At 32.0% G+C, this 19,382-nt stretch overlaps 1 protein-coding gene across 8 annotated transcripts in view; it reads right to left on the minus strand.

Annotated features, from left to right (window-relative positions):
* Positions 1 to 19,382, minus strand: part of LOC117180184 (gustatory receptor for sugar taste 64f-like) — a 63,072-nt gene that overhangs the window by 26,253 nt on the left and 17,437 nt on the right. For 6 of the 8 annotated variants that reach the window (XM_033372553.1, XM_033372550.1, XM_033372552.1 and 3 more), the window contains exon 2: positions 3,358 to 3,533. The exons of 1 other annotated variant lie outside the window; for it this stretch is intronic. In XM_033372553.1, coding sequence (XP_033228444.1) covers positions 3,358 to 3,473 — 116 coding nt within the window. In that variant the 5' untranslated portion in view covers positions 3,474 to 3,533. The remainder of the gene's footprint in view (positions 1 to 3,357; positions 3,534 to 19,382) is intronic. One more of the 8 variants, XM_033372549.1, reaches the window with a different exon arrangement.

Below are 19,382 nucleotides of genomic sequence, written 5' to 3' on the forward strand. Positions count from 1 at the left end.
GCGAGGGCGCATACTTTGAATAAAATATTTGTTATCATTCTCTTGAAATAAATGTGTTTTTTTCTTGAAAAAATACCGGTTTCATATGTATACATCTGGTAGCTAATAACAGATTTGTGCAGTTAAGAGAATTGGCTGCTCTGCTGCAACTGCAGTTCCCCGAAAGATGTATTGAATCACACACTTGTGTTTGCAAGAATTAATTGTTATGCACGATTTACATATCAAATTCGCATAACTCCGTAAAAAATGTTTTGTCACAAATAGCAAAAATATGTACAGCCTAATTTCCTCTAAAAACAACATATTTCGTACCCGAGAGATTCCGCAACTTCTATAAATTAATGTTTTTAAATATGCTTTCAAAATTAAAAAAAATAACCGGTTTTATTACGGAATTGACGAATATTTGTAGGATGTTATACCAAGTTATCATATGTTTGGTATATTTGCTAGCAATTTTTAATTCTTAAAACTGTAAAGAACTAATCGAAAATTTGCATACACCATGTGGATAGGGATTAACCCATTGTAATTATTACTATAATAATAATTTTCTAAACATTTCCTCTTGTCTTATGCATTTTCCAATTGAGAAAATTGATTTTCTCAATGATCTGTTCAATAAATAACTATTTAAACAAACTTAATTATTAAGAAATTCACTATTTGGCTATTTAATAAAAAACTTAATTCTTTCAGTATAACAGTACTCCTTGCTATCATATTTAATATGATACCATGGAGTCATTACTAAGTAATTTTCTGTTGATTTACGAGAAAAAGAAATTTTGGTTTAAAATGCATTTTAACCCTTATATGACACCGGGGGTTCATTGGAACCCAAACAATTTTTGATCGAATATAAAACTATGATGCACGCGGAATTGGGCTCTGCCACTCCATCTAGCGTTAGTTGAGATGTCAAGCTATATGTTAGAAATAAAGAAACAGGTCAGTGTAGCGTTAACTGCTTTGGAGAGCGCTTGAAAAATAGACTGGGGTCTAAAGTACGCAGGATGTCAACAGTGTAAATTTTTATGAAAAAAAGTGAAATTTTATTTAAGTGTATTTTTTTACAGATCGTGAATATCAATCGTAAGTATTATTGTTATAGTGAAAAAAATTTTATTCGGGAATCAACTGTTTTTTTTTTTAAATAAATAGTGAAAGAAGTGTGGCCTAAACGTTGCGAAGCCGCAGCTTCAGAGTTCAGCCGCAAAAGACGACGTCGATTAAGAAGCAATTGATAGACAGTCTTCAGCCGAGGAAGACAACGTTAAGGATGATGGTTATCGTCAGACTGATTCTGGTTCTTTTTTTTAAATATGTAAAAATAATATTTAAAATTTTTTTCTTCAATTAATAAAACTGTTGGAACAGGCAAATTCGATGTATCATTTTAGACCACGTTTTTCCCCAGTTTTTTCTTAAAATAAATACCTTTTTTAAATTTCGGCTTATAAACTGTATATTTTGTTAAAGAGTACTATTTTATATATAAAACTCCGAATTTTAACAAAAAATATTAAAAATTTTAAAAATTACACCTTTTTTTGTAAAAATCGCGTATTTTTCGATTCTTTTGTAAATTTTATTGTTTTTCAAAGTCTTAAAAATAAAATTCAACTTCATATACCAATTGATTCTTTAGAAGAGATGTTAAAGAATACCCAAAAAAATTTATAAACAAAAATATTAAAAATTAAACTTTTTACAACAGTTTAAAAACGCTGGGGTCCAATAGACCCCAAGTGTCAGCTATGTTTTTTTGGAGGTGTGTCATTTAAGGGTTAAGAGAAAATTTGTTTATAAAATTTTATGTTGAAAGAACGAATTCTATACGTAGAAAAATAGTTAAATAATGCATTTGTTGATTACGTTAGTTAAAAAAATTATAAAATATTATCACATCAAATTATGAGGATACAAAAATGGCATTGCTGAATGATTTACAATTTATTTCCATTTATAAAAGCTGAATATAAAGATTATAGATTCATAACGTATAAGAAAAACTGTTTATATAATTTTTAATAACAATAAAACTTGAAGATCCTTATAGGAAAGTTTTAAAAAAATTGAAAATTATTTCATGTATAAATGAGTAAAGTTTCTTAGTCGATAAATAGACAAATTATGCATTTGTGCAATTATAAATTGTTATGAGATAACCAAATACAATATCTGGGTTTCGATATCAGTGCAAAAAATTGTTTAGCTGTCCCAACTATCCGTTTAGCTGAATTTCGTCTTTCAAGAAAATGTAGCTATGTCACCTACATTTCTGGCTGCTTTAGCTGAATTTGACATTTAGAAATAATTTAGATAACTTAGCTAGATTATTTCTAGACGGAAAATTGAGCTATAACAGCTCATTTGTTTGATTTAGTAATAAAAACAGGTATTATTGCATCACAAATAGTTGAAAGATATAGGGGCCATTCACTAAATGCGTCATATATTTTTCAGGAACTTTAAACCCACTGAAATAATCACGCATTTTGTGAATGGACCCATAATTGTGTATAACATTTGTTTATAAAACAAAACATGATTTAATAACTTGCATTAATTTAATCAAAAACTGTTTTTGCGTGAATAGTGTTACTTGATATCCCATTAAATTAAGCAAGGTTAAAGAGCGAATTTGTTTAATTCAATAATTAAAACGGCTGTAATTTCCATTTTTTTGAAACATTTAATTTTTGGAAGCTTTGAGGTGGAAATATTTTTTGGAACTTTATCGAATTTAAAATTACAGTTAAACTCTTCTATAGCGCCGATTATGTGGCTGACGGTGGGGTGGAACAAACTCATTATAGCCCGCCTCGCTTTTGTTTGTTCACGCATAAGTGCTCACTTTAGTGACAACCATTATATCATGCAATTTTTAGCACTTTAAATTCAAAAACGCTTTTTGAACGCTTAGCGTTGAAAATTTATAACTTGGTCAATTTAAAGCATAATTTTTCCACATGTACAATCTTAAAAGATTTTCTTCGAAGTTTCGGTAATTTTAAAAACCTTTAAATTAAATATTTCAACTAAGAATTCTGATTATTTGAAACTATACAACTTATTTCAATTCTAAATGTTTCAAACGAATGATTTGACATTCCATTTTTTTAAAGGTTCAAAACCCAGAGAAAACCGGAAAATAAATGGGAATTCGTTTCTCAAATTTGAGCGATTACCCTATATAAATTATTTTAACATTGAAATTTTGAAATAATTTTCTTGCTCCAAATCCTTCAAACATTTAGAAAAAAATTAATAATACAAGTTATTTTAGAATTTCGAGGTATTTAAATAATTTAATTTAAAAATTTGGGGGTAGAAGTAAAAATTACTCACACTTCACTGCAGCCACTGAAAGACGAAACAACTTTGGACAACTTTCTTGCAGGCATTCCATTGCTTGCTGATGTTTTTACAACTGGATCGAAATGTTTTGCCTTCATTTTATTCATCCTTCACTATTGTAAAATCACTTCTCATTTAAATATTCTTATCTTTAATCTGCACCACTTCTAAAAATCAACAACTTATTTCAATTATAAATCTCTTGAAGATTATCAAGTTTCCCGTTTTTTAGACGGTTGCGCCGCCGGCCAACTAGCTTCGAAACCGCGCCGCCGCTGCCTCGAATTTGGCACCGTCGGCGTATGTCGGCGGGCCGACGTAATCTTAGTTATATACATGGTACCGGATTTCTTTCCGCTGGGTGATCCGGTTGTTTTTGATTGGTTGCGGAAATTCCTGCGGCCAATTAGGAGTTAAAGAAAACTAATTTAAATAAATATTTTTTTCTCGAAATTGATCTTTTGTTCTTACTTATTTTTATTTGAAAAAAAATGTATGTCAAAAAATACACCCAACTTTCGGTTTATTTCCACGCAGTCTAGTTCTTCCTAGAAATTCTGTTCTACGCAGTCTGCGACTGTCACATTAGAAGGGCCGCAGTGTACGAATATATAATTATGTATTCAAGCGAGTTTCAGGCGACTCTAAACATTGAAACTGAACCAAAAGTTGGGTGTACTAAATCGCGCCGACGGTCAAAAGTTTGTTGGCGCAACCATCTATAATTTTTTATTCTATATTGTCATATATTATAATTTCACTGACTTATTTATTCTAATTTGAAAGTTTTATTTTAAGTTTCCTAGAAATTATCTGAATGGCAAAAAATGAAGTTGTGTAATGAGTTTTTGAATAGTGGAGAAATATAATTACTTACGCATTCTATTTAATTATGCTTATTATTTTATTATAATACTTTAAATTAAATAATTTAATCTTTGAAAGAAATTCTTGAGTTAGATTATTTTTTTTTGTAATCATCATAAGTCCCAATTAGTATTAAAGTTGTCAACTGTATTTATTCATAAATTACGGGCGAGTTTTCCCTTAGAGAATGAATAGCGTATACCGCAGTTCTAGCAGCAAATTTGTCTAAATGAAAGCAACTGATTGACACGATAGGATATAGAATATCAGTCAACTTATCCAGGTTATGAAGTGTTGTTATTATCCTGCGATCAAACTCGCTTCTTCGTGCACATCCTGCCTTTCCATACCAAAAATGAGCCAATTTTTATACGATTAACCTTTATTAAGGGTAAATGATATTCCATCACGTCATAATTGTCCGTCATAAAGTTCCCTTTTCTTATTTTTAAACTAAAGAAGATAGGTCGCTAAATTTTTGTTAAAAGAACAAAAATATAATATATTGGAACTTGAAATTAAGGAGTCCGAGTTTACGATGTTCCGAGAAATGATGTCTTCGGCAGTTTCTTCGGCCTTGGAGTCGAAAGAGAGGCGGTTTTCAGTCTAGCATGGCATAAATCATGAGGACCGCGATCCCCGCATCGGAATATCCGAAGTTCCTAATTCCAGATATCAGTGTAAATACACTTCAGCCTATTTCTCAATATTTAGCTATATATTTTGAAGCTTGAAACCTAATAATTAAAATGAAAGGACCCCGCATACTTTACATTAAAATCCGGCTCGGACAAATTGGCTGATATTGCAATATAATGTAGTTCAAAGTCACCTGGTCAAGACATTCTAATGGGTACCCGTCCAAAAATCAAGTCTTCGAAACAGGTGGGGTTGAACGCGAAAAATGTGACGCAAACACGGAAAAAAATAAACACTGTAAGATGCACAATTTCGAATAGCAACGCTGAGGTTTAAAGCGTACGCAGTGTGGAATGAGCAGTTTTCACAGTATTGAGTGCAGTGTGAACCAGTAATCTGAGAGTATGCGAGTCGAAATACCATTTGTAGCAATAGATAAAGCAGCTATTACAGTTTGACATTGTAGAGTGGAAGAGCGTTGGCACACGCTGTTTAAATTACTGCTCCACATTGTAAGGTTTCACTTACAAGCTGGTAGACGTTACGTTGTCCGCTTATGAATGAAAAATGGTGAATTATACAGTTTACAACATGCAAGATATCCCCTTTCATACTGGGATAGATAGTGGGAAACAAAGTAGATGGTGCAGTTTGAAATCGTAATCCGGTATACCACTATAAGGCCTCATCCCGCACCAATTTCGCATGTGAGATTGTAACATCCCCTTTTTCGTACTGTGTCAAAAGCTGACTGAGAGTGTTAGAGGTACATTGTGAAACGGGAAAATAAATGTTACTGGGAGAGATTATAATATCTCCACTTGCAAACAGTGTTATTCGCTGAGCGATATTTTTTTATTTCTTACTATATTAAGTTTACTTTTATAATTAATTATTAATTCTTTTCTAATAAAAACTAAAAGATGTATTGACCCGTCTAGAAATATAAATGGGGAACTAGTCTGGTTCCCGACCATTCAACTCCACTTAAAGTCGGGGGCTAGTCGGGTCATCTGACTAGCTCCCGACCAGTAGCGTCACGGTAGATTAGTCGGGGGCTAGTCAGGTGACACGACTTATCCTAGTCGCGGCCTGGTCGGGTACTCGTAGGGGTCATATAATAATACATCCGCGTGGAATATTAACTAAACTTTCAAAAATTTGTGGATCATTCCCTAAAAATTTGTGAAAATAATGACTATTTACGGAAATCTCCATAAACTTTTTTGAAATATTTAAAAGTGCTCAAATTTACCCAAGATTTGATGGGGAACATATCCTATGGTTAAAAATGCATCAATTTATGTAACTAAAATTCCCCAAAATTTGCGGAATATTAATTTTTTTTTTAAATTCCGTTGGAACGCAGCAATGGAAGAGCTACGCTCTGAAGGAACCGCCATGTTGGTCACAGTAGTCTCTGCTCCAGGTAATTATGCTTCGTTACGTGTGGACTGCTGTCTTAAACACTCGAAGCGTAATTTCTGTTTCGCGAGAGGCGGCTCGTCGCACCCTTGCGGATTTTCTTTAAAGCTACCAGTCCAGAACCACAAGACTCAAATGAAGGTTCCTAGAAATTCAAAACTACAAAAAAATAAGAATACGTCTTTTTGAAGATTTTGATTATTGTTTTTATAAAAAGTTGATTTTCGTACAAAATTATTAACTTAATAATTATTTATCAAGTATATTTGAGATGAATTTAACATTAATAAATCTTTTCTCCAAAAAACGGTGTAAGATTATTATTAAATATATTCTTAGTGTTTTAGAATAAAAAAATCATTACGTTTTTTTTAGATATTACCTCATTTGATAAGACCTCACCGAAAACTCAAACATAAGAATAACCCGACCAGAGCCCCACTAGCTCCCGCACGGAAATTAGTGAACAAAAAGGCCCGACTAGCCCTTGAACAACCACCGACAAGGCCCCGACTGAAATTTTGACAACAAAAAGCCCAACTAGTCCCCGATTAGTCCCTGACTGGGTACTTTGTCAAAATTAATAACCCGATTAGCCCCCGATTAGTGCCCGAGTTGTAATAGGGCCAAATGGGGTTATTTTCACACGGGGACATAATAAACTTCATATCTGCCGTACTAAGGAAAATCTTACGCAAGTGGCATTGTCGTTTCGGTCGAATTTAACATTGTCAGTTACGTAAGCTTTTCCTTGGTATGCACGGAGGAAAATGGAAAAATAATTTGTGGATCCAAATATCTCAAGTGTGCTACTTTTAAATCGACAGTTCTATTTTTAAATAATTTATACAGTTTTCGATTCGTTTTCATATAAAAATAACAACCCTAAAATATTTTTGCAAACCATTTTTTTTAAGTTATTGACAATCAAAGATCTTGATAATTTTTAAAAAATGGATTACTTGCGAACGGTTTATCAAAATTCAATAATTAACTTATAAAAATTTTTGTTACGAAGTATACTTTATGCTCAAAAATTTTCGGTCGTAAAAAATATTTTTTTTATTGCTTAAATAATCGTTTGTTTTAAACAATGGAAAATTAATCAAACTTCTCCGCATGTAAAGAATTCTTTCACGTGCCAATAGATTCTACAATCTCTTCCGAAACTTTTGGTGAAAAAAAAAGTTTGTATTTTGCAGTAGTTCAAAAGTTATTGATTTTTTGTTACCGCGGTCTGACCTCCAGCCCTAATCGAGCACATTTGGACGCGATAGTTTAATCTTCAACAAAGTATAGTGAAATTTTCAACCAAGAAGATTAATTTTATACAAAAAAAGTATTGTTTTAACAAATCGGTTCAAACATTGAACCTAGTAGCTGAATTGTAAACCAAAAATGATGAATTTTCAATAAAAAAATTTAGTAGTTGGTATTTAAATTAAAAATCTTCATTATTTTAAATACCAACTATTAAATTTTTATATTGAATTTTTTTTTAAATTCAACTACTAGGTTGAATGTTTGAATCAATTTGTTAAGAAAATACTTTTTTGGCAGAAAATTAATCTTCTTGGTTGAAAATTTCACTATACTTTGTTGAAGATTAAACTATTTTATTAAAAATTCAGTTTTTGTGTTGAATCTTCATTAGTTCAGTTAAAAATTCATCTTTTTGCTGTAAAAATTATATTTAAAATTTGTTTTTTGAATTAAAAACTAATATTTTCAATGATAATTTGACTATTCGATTTTTTTTGGAAATTCACATGTTTTGATTGAAAATTCAACTACTTGAATGAATACTTTAACACTCTCTTAAAAAATTATATTTTTGGTTGAAGATTCATTTCTTTGTTTAAAAATGTATCTAAGCCTAATTGAAAATTAAACCATCTCATTCTTTTTTACATTCTCATCATTTATGATTGAGAAAGTATTAGAATTGTCGGAAATTTGACATCACAGTTTTTCAACGGATCTCCACGTTTCGAGACCACCTGAATCCGAAAATAAGGATTTTACTATAGCGTCTGTCTGTCTGTCCGTCCGGCCGTCCGTAAACACGATAACTCTCGAAAAAATGAACGGATCAAATCCATCTTTGGCATACTTTTTAAGGTCCTAAAAGAAAGGACGAGTTCGTTAACATACAAAAATTCTATTTTGTGGTCAAAATATGCAGAATACGAAAAAAAATGAATAAACGAAAATTTAACCCCCAAAAAAATATACAAATTAATTAATAATCACTTCTTGATCAGAGGCGTACTTTTTGTTTTATTCGTGAAAAATAACACGGAAAATAAAAACATCAAATAAATAAAAAATTTGTGGAAAAACCCCTCAAATTAAGAACAAAAGTTATTCAACTAAAATTGTATGTCTAAAACATCTAAAAATTTGTTATGAATTACTTTTTGTTAAGACACGTAGTTTTGGTTTTAATCCTAAAAAAGACCTTAAAAATAAAAATGAAAAATTTGTGGAAAACGATGAAAGGTACGAAAACGAATTAATAGACAAAAATTGTTCGCCTAAAAAAGAGATCCAAATTTATCTAAATTTATTACATTCTCATCATTTGTGATTGATAAAGTGTTAGAAATATCCTAAATTTGACACTACAAAATTTATATTTCGAACCAAACGACGCAAAATACGAAAAAGTGTTAACAAGAAATATTAGATTTTGAAAAATCCTACAAATTTTCACTTAACCATTTTTCAATAGGACTAGTCATTTTCTTTATATTTCTCGAAAGTAGTATGCGGAACATCGAAAATTAATATCTTAAGCCAATATACAACGCAAACAAAATCTCGAAAAAAAATGAACGGATCAAATCCAACTTTTGCGCAATTTTTTTAGGTAATAGAAGAAAGAACGAATTCGTTAAAAAGCCATTTAGGATAATAATTCAAAAAGTCAGAGATTTAAACAATTTTTGAGAATTCTTTTTAGAATAAAAAATTCTATGTATGACTGTTGTTAGTACATCTAAAGATTTTTTACGATAAAAAATTATCTCAGTTATAGCATTTACAAAACTTAAAATATCAATCGACAATTAAAATTTTTAACCAAACAACGCACGGTTTGAAAAAAGTAGAGAGAAGAAAAACGTTGCTTTTTGAAAGGCCTACAAAATTTTCATAACAACTTTTTGAATATAATTGAACAATCGAAAATTCAAATTTTTATTGCAGAAAAATTAAGGAACAATAAAAAAATAATGTTGTGCTCAAACTATGTATGATACATATGAATAAAGATGCGTGAATCAAAATTTTGCTCCCAAAAAAGATTTACAAACTTATTATTATTGCTCATTTTTTGATAGGATACGCAGTTTTAGTTTTATTCGTAAAAAACAATAATAATAAACAATTAAATGTGTGGACAAACAACACAAGCTACGAAAAAAATTCAACAAAAGCTGTTTAACCAAAAATTGGTGTATATTTTGGAAATTAATTCTTTTAACTGAAATTTTAACTATTTTGTTGAAAATAGAATTGATTGGTTGTAAATCAACTTTTTTGTGAAACATAAATATTCTCGAATTTTTTATTTTCATTTAAAATCTGGTTTGTTGAAATATCAACTACAAAATTTTACATTGAAAGTGAATCTTTTTAAGTTACAAATTTAACTCTTTGGTTAATGCAGCATCGTAATCAACCATTTTTACATTCTCATCATTTATGATTGAGAAAGTATTAGAATTGTCGGAAATTTGACATCACACTTTTTCAACGGATCTTCTCGTTTCGAGACCCCTTGAATCCGAAAATCAGGTTTTCACAATGGCGTCTGTGTGTCTGGCTGTCCGGCCGTCCGTAAACACGATAACTCTCGAAAAAATGAACGGATCAAATCCATCTTTGGCACACTTTTTTAAGGCCCTAAGAGAAAGGAAAAGTTCGTTAACCAGCCATTTTTGATGAAAATTCAAAAAGTGAGCGCATTTTGAAAATTTTTTTAACCACTTTTTTCTGAATTTGAAAATTCTATGCACGCAAATTTATTGTATTGAAATGAACAAACAATTTATCCTAATGACTTTTTTCGATAAAATGAAAATTCTCAGAGTTATAGCGTTTTCAAAATTTTTTTAATCAACCGAAAATCAAAATTTGAAGCCAAAAAACGCACGATATGAAAAAAGTCAAGAAAAAAAATCATTTCTTTTTGAAAGCCCTTCAAGATCATCATAACAAATTTTTGGATTTTCTTCAAAAATCAAAAATTAAAAATTTTTATTGCACAAAAAATAATGTAAAATAAAAAATTCCATTTTGTGGACAAACTATCTAGGATACGAAAAAAGATGAATTAACAAATATTGTTATCCAAAAGAAGATCTACATTTTCGTTACGAGAAAAAAAAAGATTTAACAAAACCTTTTTACAAATATTAGTCGGAAATCGAGCGCGCAGCGCGCGTGTCACGATGAGAATGTGTACCTCAAAGCCTACAGAGCTTTCAGAAACTTAATCTTTGGCAATACTTAAATAAGTAGAAAATTCAGAACATGAAGACGCATATAAATACTGCCATCTAAAAGAGATCTTTATGATAAAGTTTTTTTCAAGCATTCCAAATGCAAAGAATAAATATCCGAGCGCGAAGCGCGAGACTCAACCGTCGCGCGCCCCAGGCGCGCGCAAATTTGCGAGCAAAGCGGGCAAATTTTTAGTAGAAAATTAATCTTCTTGGTTGAAAATTCATCTTTTTGATAGAAAAAGAGCTATACATGTTAGAAAGTTGAAACGCTTGATTAAAAAATTCATTTTTTTAAATAAAATTTATCATTTCCGTTTAAAATGTTTTCTTATTGTACTTAATATGATACCTATAATAATTTTATTCAAAATAATTTATCACCCAATTGTTTCCCTATTTCTTGGCTTGAAGTTGATCCACTTTATTCAAAAATTAATTTTGTTTAAATGATGCTTCATTCTTTTAATTTAAAATTAATCTATTTTGTGAAAAATTGAACTATTTTGATGATATAATTATTTTTTTAAATTATTCTTTTTAACTGAAAACTTAACCATTTAAGTTTGGTTGAAAATGGATTTTTTTTAGTTGATACTGGATTTACTTTGTTGAAAATTCATCTTTTTTAGCAGAAAATGAAACTTCTTGGTTGAAAATTCATCTTTTTGATTAAAAAAATGACATGTAGAAAGTTGAACCACATGATTAAAACATATTTTTTTAACATTGATCATTTTAGTGGAAATTTCGTGTCATATTGCACTCAATATGAAACTCGCGCGCGTCTGAACATACTCAACCAGCGCTGCAAAATACAAACTTTTTTTCACAAAAATTTTCGAAAGTGATCGTAAAATCTATTGAAACATGAAAGAATTCTTTCACAGACGCAGAAGTTTTATTAATTTTAATTGTTTAAAACAAACGATTATTTAAAGAATAAAAAAATGTTTTTTAATGCCAAACAATTTTTTAGCGTAAAGTATACTTCGTAACAAAAATTTTCATAACTCAATTATTGAATTTCGATAAACCGTTCGCGAGTAATCCATGTTTGAAAAAAAAAATTATCAAGAACTTTCGCTGTTAATGACATAAAAAAAATGTTGAAACAATATTTTAGCGGAGTTATTTTGATATAAAAACAAATCGAAAACTGTATAAATTGATTGAAAATAGAAATATAGACTTAAAAGTGGCACACTTGAGATATTTTGACTTTTGTATGAAGACTGTTACAGTGCGATACCGCCACACTAAATCTTTATTTTCCCGGAACAGAATAAGTTTTTTTTATAAGCTCTTTTTTATTCTTATTCAGCCTCCTCATATTTCAGGAGCAAGTTTTTATCGTGTTTTAAAGTTGAAAAATAAATTTACAGTCCCTGTTTAAACACAATTTTCAAAACCCACGAAATTTGAATCTCTTTGAGATTGTAAACTTCCACGTTTTATTTCTCGAAACTGGATACTTGTGTTTAATCATACTTTTTGGCCTTCAATAAAAAAACATTTAAGCTAGGAAGTAACTTTTGTTTTTATCTTTATATGCTGATTTCGACTTTACAGAATGCTATTTCGGTTATCTAAAAAATTTTGTTTTTGTTTGTTATATACCTAATTTTGTATACTGCAACGCTTAGAATAGTTTTCCAGGAATAAAATTAAAAAATATGTAAATAAACACCACGGGTAGAAATTATAACTTGGTTCTTAAGAGTCCCTGTCTAGATTTCGTATTTTCTATCGAGGCCCTAAAGTGGCAATCTATCGAGGGCGCAAGCGAAAGTGTCGCGCTCAGCTAGCGAGGTCATCAGCAGTAAATCTAATAAGGGCCTATTAATAGGGTCTTTATAGAATGTAGATAGTCCCTCACACACTATTATTCAAGAGCATATGCTATTGTTTCTTATTTTTTTGATTCAAATGAAATATTATTAAATTATTAAAAAATTGATCATACTTTAAATTCTAAAGTGTGACGCTATTATGGTTGCAGTGGTATTAAAGTTTAACCAGCACATTGCCATAATCTGTTACCAGAAATTTTTGATTCTAAGAAGGAAAATATTATTCCAATTGTAAAATACATTTTCTTTGCGAAAGTTTAATCTAAAGATTTTACACCTTTCTGTAGCCTCTGACAATCACTCCTCCATTTTCTCGTATTTTTATTGACATTCTATTATTAACTATACTCCGCAGGTTATTCTAAAACTAAACTTAGTGTTAAATTTGACTAGAGAAGACTTATTACTAATAACTAAAGATAAACGCAGTTTATTAAAATATCCGCAAGCGTGGAGAATCGACGCACGCACCGTAGGCGTATAAGTCGAACGGCTAACCCCCATAGCTACGATGCCACGCTGAGTGCGGTATCATAAATGCTTGACGGCATTTATCCGATACTTTAGAAATTAGGAAAAAAGGTTTTTGAAGCTCGATTTATCATATATGATTTTTAAACGTACTTACGTGATTTCAAATTAAATCGATCTTTAAGAAAAATTCTTTTCAAATTTTTAAGGCATCAAATGTTTATAATTTTTTCAGAAAAAAAATTAAATTTTTAGAAGTTTGCATCTAGGTATTTTTTTTAATTTGTTTTTTTTTAATTTAAGTATAATTAAGCATAAGAACATTAATGTACTTTTTTGCACTCACAGCTGCATTATCCGTTTTACCTGTCGAGGGCTTTACAAGGTCTCCTCGAGAAAATAATCAATTGATAGAAGTTATTTTTAAAATATATCTTTATGAATAAAGCTTATTATCTAGTTTAATTAAAAAATATAGAGCTAGAAAGTGAGTATATAAATAATGTATGACAAGTAGCACACGACAATAACCTGTCGAGGGCCAGCAGAGGAAAAGCCTAGATTCTTCCAGCTAGGAAATCTGGCTGCGGCCTCGTGAGAGCCAATATTTAGTTTAAGACATGAAGAGGCAATTTCTACCCGGGACCGTTTACTTCACTTAACTATGTTTGCAATTTATTATACTATTATACTATTTATTATATCACATAATGTGCATTTTTATATTTTATAAAAATTTATAAATAATTACTATAGCTTTTAGCAAAGTTTTATAAAATTCTTAGCATTTAAAAATTTTCATTTTAAAAACTTATTTCTTCTAATTTCAGATAGCTTTTGATTCAATGTTCAAATTCAACTTCAAAGTTAGAATATCAAACAGGTTTAAGTACCTTGTATCTTAAACAATTTTTCCAACTCTAATGTTCCAATAAATTATTTGTAGTAGCTGCTTTTGTTTTTACTTTCAGGTTTTTACTAAAGAAGAATAGTAGAACTATAATCACTCGATTCTTTTTTTAAGCTGGAAAATTAAATTAAAATTTTAATATTTATACATTTACAATACATGTGAGAGTAATAAATCCATTACATTTTTGAGCCTCAGAATTTGGAAAGAAATCACAAATTAAATAAATTTTTAAATTAAACATTTAGTTATTAAAATTTAAATTAAATAAATTGAAATATTTTCATCGAGCATTTGTAAATCAACCTGTTCATATAAAATGTGTAAAACGAAAAAACAGAACAAAAATATATTCCTCTATTAGCCCTGGCTTACCAGCGTAAAATCTTGACTGAGATTTTGTCAACAGAATCCGAGCGACACATTAGCGTAATTAGCTAGAGCGTTCGACATAGGCTTAGGTTTTAGTTTGTTTACGTAGGTAGAGTTCGAATCCCACGAGGGTGCGATTTTTTCATAGCGTTTAAGCGTTCGATTACGTTTGTAAGTGACCGCACGTGCAATTGCATGATTTCACAAATAAATTGAGTACAATTTTTAAAAATAAAAACATTTTTTGTTGTAAATTTATCATTATATTACATCATCTGTTTCGAGCTGCTGTAATGGAATGTCTATCGACGATTATATTCTAGGGCACAACTGTGACTTTTGCTTGTTGATGAGATAAATTTACAATGCGAAACTATCATTTTTCCTCCTAGAAGGAGCAAGGTTTACTAAGCGAAAGTGTAACCTCTATTCTTGCGAGACACGCGCGCAGTGTTAAATTACAAATAATACAAACAATAACATTGTTAAATTATCACTCATCTTCATTCGATCTGGATACGGATTTACAATGTCATAGAGTAAATATAGCACTTTGAAGCAGTAAGGTTCGCTAAATTTCTTCCAAAGTGTAAGAATTACTCTGTAGTTGCACGAAAGGTTCCGTTACTGTGCCACAGAGTAATATTTCATCACTTTTGCGAGTATATCTTACAGCGTACTTTTTTCCGTAAATTTAATGCGAATCTAAGGCGAATCTAATGTCTAGCTCGAAACTTGTAGATGAGGTGCACCTTTTTCAGTAAAATGTGATCTACATAATCACTGAAAATACTGGAAATACTGGCAAAATCAGTGCAGCTAATAAGGGCAGCAAAATGACGCTGTCCTGGTAATAATAGGCGAAATCATGGGGCTATCCTGGAAATGTTAATGCTGTTTGAAATATTGAAGGTAGAAAGCAGTTCAGTCAATGAATACAAGACTGTAATGTAATTGGCAATGTAATGGAACTACCTTATCAACGTGAAGATTGTTTAAAATAATCAAGGCAAAATATATTCTGAACTTCCAAAAATATTTAGCAGTCCTGCCAGTTAAGACAAGACTATAGATCAGTCCAACCAACAAAGGCAAGATATTTTAGTAGTCCAGCTAGTTGAGGCACGACAAGTGTTAATTGGCTGAACTACCAAAGTGTCTTGCCTTTATCGGTTAGATTGATCTATAATCTTGCCTTAATTACCTGGACTACTGAATATCTTTGGCAGTCCAGAATGTCTTTTGCCTTGATTATTTAAAAAAATCTTTGCATTTACAGGGCACTCCCATTACATTTCCTTTAGAGGCCGGACTGAGTTTTTCTTTGATAACTGAAATAACTTGATAATTTCATTGACTGAAATGTCTTCTACATTTAATATTTCAAATTATATTTACATTGCCAAGTCAGCACCATGATTCCATCTATTATTCACATGACCAGCGAAATTTTGTTGCCCTTACCCGTGTAGAAATGACCCTATTTTGCCCAATTTAAAAAGTGGAGCTGGCAAGGCCCAGGACAGTTTTTCTATTTTCAATGAAAATAACACAGGCCGACAAAATTTGACAAAAATCAAAAGCCAGAAAGCACACCAAACATTTCCGAAGGATTTTGATGCGCTGAATCCGAATCCGAGTTCAAAATTGCTCCTGTACCACAAAACCTAATATGGAATTTGAAAGTAATAATCTTCCCCTTTCAAACTTACTTGGCTTTATTACGATATCTTTATTTTTCACCAAAATATTGTAATTTGAAATTTTTTATTTTAGCGTGTTAAAGCACTAACGCTGAGGTGTTCAGATTTATACAACGCATTCTCTATTGCTGACGGTACGATATTTTATCTTCAAAATATTACCTCAGGGGTTTTCGAGGGTGCCCTTTCTATTGCCGGTGTCAGTTTTTTGTTATAACCCCTAGAAGATCCAATATGGCGGCCACAATTTAGGGCTTTAAAAAAGAACAAGGGATCCCGCACAAAATACCAACAAAGAAGCGTACAGTCGTTTGGAACCAAACTTTACACATTGATAAAACAATAACATATATGAAACCCGTGTCTTTTCATTTCTACGGAAGCCGTTTCCTAGGGGTAGAAACCACCCCTAACAAGCGACAAGCATGCTAACCCACCTGACTCTGGGAACAATAAGTTTAGTCGCATATCTTTCTTGGAATAATAAAGTTCCATGCCACAAGTGAGTTAATCCACCTACCTGCTAATCCACCTAAACCCAGAAATCACCCCTACCAAATCATAAGCAGGCTAAACCACCTAACCCTGGGAGCAGCGAATTTAGTAGTTTACATTTCGTGAAATACTCGTAATTGAATTCCACACTACAAGTGGGCTAACCTTGAAATGAAATTTTTCAATTTAACTTATTAAACCATTAACGCCGAGATGGTATGCCATTGTCCCTTGAAAATATTATCTGAGGGATTTTCAGGGGTTCCTTTTCGATTGGATCAGTTTTTTGTTTTAACTCCTAGAAGAGCGAATATGGAAAACAGTTAAGGCTTTAAAAAAAAATTTGCTATTATGATTCATTTAATATTGTAAATTTACTGAGGATTTTCCAGCTTGCTAAGGCAAGACTCAATATTTTGCAGCCACATAATGCAAGACTTGGAATTCTCCAGCTAAGTAAGGAAGAACTTAATATTTTTCAGTCAACTGAGGCAAGATATTAGGTTGCCCAGCCAATCAAGGAAAGACTTACGATTGCCCATTCAGTTAAGGCAAGACTTGGGATTGTCCGGCTACGCAAGGAAGTACTTAATATTTTCCAGCCAATTAAGGCAAGACTTTAGATTGCCCAGCTAATCAAGGAAAGACTTTAGGTTGCCCGGCCAATCAAGGAAAGACTTTGAATTGCCCAGCCAATAAAGGCAAGACTTTGTATCGCCCAGTCAGTCAAGGCAAGACTTTGAATCGCCCAGTCAGTCAAGGCAAGACTTTGAATCGTCCAGCCAGTCAAGGCAAGACTTACGATTGCTCATTCAGTTAAGGCAAGACTTGGGATTGTCCAGCTACGCAAGGAAGTAATTAATATTTTCCAGAAAATTAAGGCAAGACTTTAGATTGCCCAGCCAATCAAGGAAAGACTTTGAATTGCCTAGCCCATAAAGGTAAGACATCGTATCGCCCAGTCAGTCAAGGCAAGACTTTAGATTGCTCAGCCAATCAAGGAAAGACTTTGAATTGCCCAGCCAATAAAGGCAAGACTTTGTATCGCGCAGCCAGTCAAGGCAAGACTTTGAATCGCCCAGTCAGTCAAGGCAAGACTTTGAATCGTTCAGCCAGTCAAGGCAAGACTTACGATTGCCCATTCAGTTAAGGCAAGACTTGGGATTGTCCAGCTACTCAAGGAAGCACTTAATATTTTCCAGCCAATTAAGGCAAGACTTTAGATTGCCCAGCCAATCAAGGAAAGACTTTGAATTGCCCAGCCAATAAAGGTAAGACTTCGTATCGCCCAGCCAGACAAGGCAAGACTTTGAATCGCCCAGTCAGTCAAGGCAAGACTTTTAATCGTCTATCCAGTCAAGGCAAGACTTACGATTGCCCATTCAGTTAAGGTAAGACTTGGAATTGTCTAGCCAATCAAGGAAAGACTTTGAATTGCCCAGCCTATAAAGACAAGACTTCGTATCGCCCAGTCAGTCAAGGCAAGACTTTGAATCGCCCAGTCAGTAAAGGCAAGACTTTGAATCGTCCAGCCAGTCAAGGCAAGACTTTGAATCGTCCAGCCAGTCAAGGCAAGACTTACGATTGCCCAGCCAGTTAAGGGAAGACTTACGATTGTATGTCCAATGAAGGTGAAACTAATTGCTTGTTTTCTTATGGAAACATTCGCGCTTCATGTCAAACGATCGTTGAAGAGACTTTCGTTTATGACTAGTAGGCTCATTATCATTTCTTTGCAAAGACCAGCAATAGTCGGCCATCATTCTTACATTGCATCGACCTTGAAATGTTGCTCTTTTTGTTGAAAGTCTTGATGAAAGCGTTCGATCATTTCTTCACTGAATTCTCCAACATTTTCTGGGAAATAACGCAAATGCGATTTGAGAAAATGTAATTTCATACTCACCGAACAACCTAATCTTTTAAAATTCTGTAACATACTAGACACAATAGTTCTAAACTTTGGATCTCGATTGTTCCCTAAAAATTTCTCTACAACATCTTTGATACTCAACCATGCATCCTTTTCAATAGATGTTATGGTTTTGATAAAATCATCATCTTTGACAAGTTTTCTTATATCAGGCCCAACAAAAATACCTTCCTTAAATTTGGCATCACTTAAATGCGGAAATGTAGATCTGATACAATTGAAACATTTTCCTTCTGTGTTTAGGGCTTTCACAAATTGCTTCATTAACCCTAGTTTTATATAGAGTGGTGGCAATAATACTTTCTTTCTGTCAACAAGACTTTCATAAACAACATTATACTGACCAACTGTCCACTCTAATCTGTCTAGCCATTTCTCCGTTATTCAATGTTCATCCCTTGCCCGACTGTCCCAAAGGCAAAGAAAACAAGGGTATTTAATGTTTCCTGATTGTAAACCTATTATAAGATTTATTATTTTGAAGTCACCACAAATAAGCCAATTGTGGACATTGTATTTGATTTTTATCAGGAGTAATTGGAAAGTATCATAAGATTCTTTCAGTGTAGTTGAGTGACCTACTGGAATTGCAGCGCTCTTATTTCCATTATGTAATAGTACTGCTTTCAGACTTTCTGTAGACGAATCTATGAAAAGCACCAATCCTCTGGCGTATATAAGTTTATTTTATATAAATTAATGAGTCCTCCGATATCATTACAATACACAATCCCGCTGTCCATTGAAAAGTACTTGATAAACTTTTCTTCTCTATTTTTGTAAGCAGTTACTCTAGTGCCAGGTAACAATAGTTTCCTCTCTTTGAGTCTTGAAGCGCAA

This window comes from Belonocnema kinseyi, chromosome 9 (genome assembly GCF_010883055.1).
Source record: "Belonocnema kinseyi isolate 2016_QV_RU_SX_M_011 chromosome 9, B_treatae_v1, whole genome shotgun sequence".
Classification (NCBI taxonomy): domain Eukaryota; kingdom Metazoa; phylum Arthropoda; class Insecta; order Hymenoptera; family Cynipidae; genus Belonocnema; species Belonocnema kinseyi.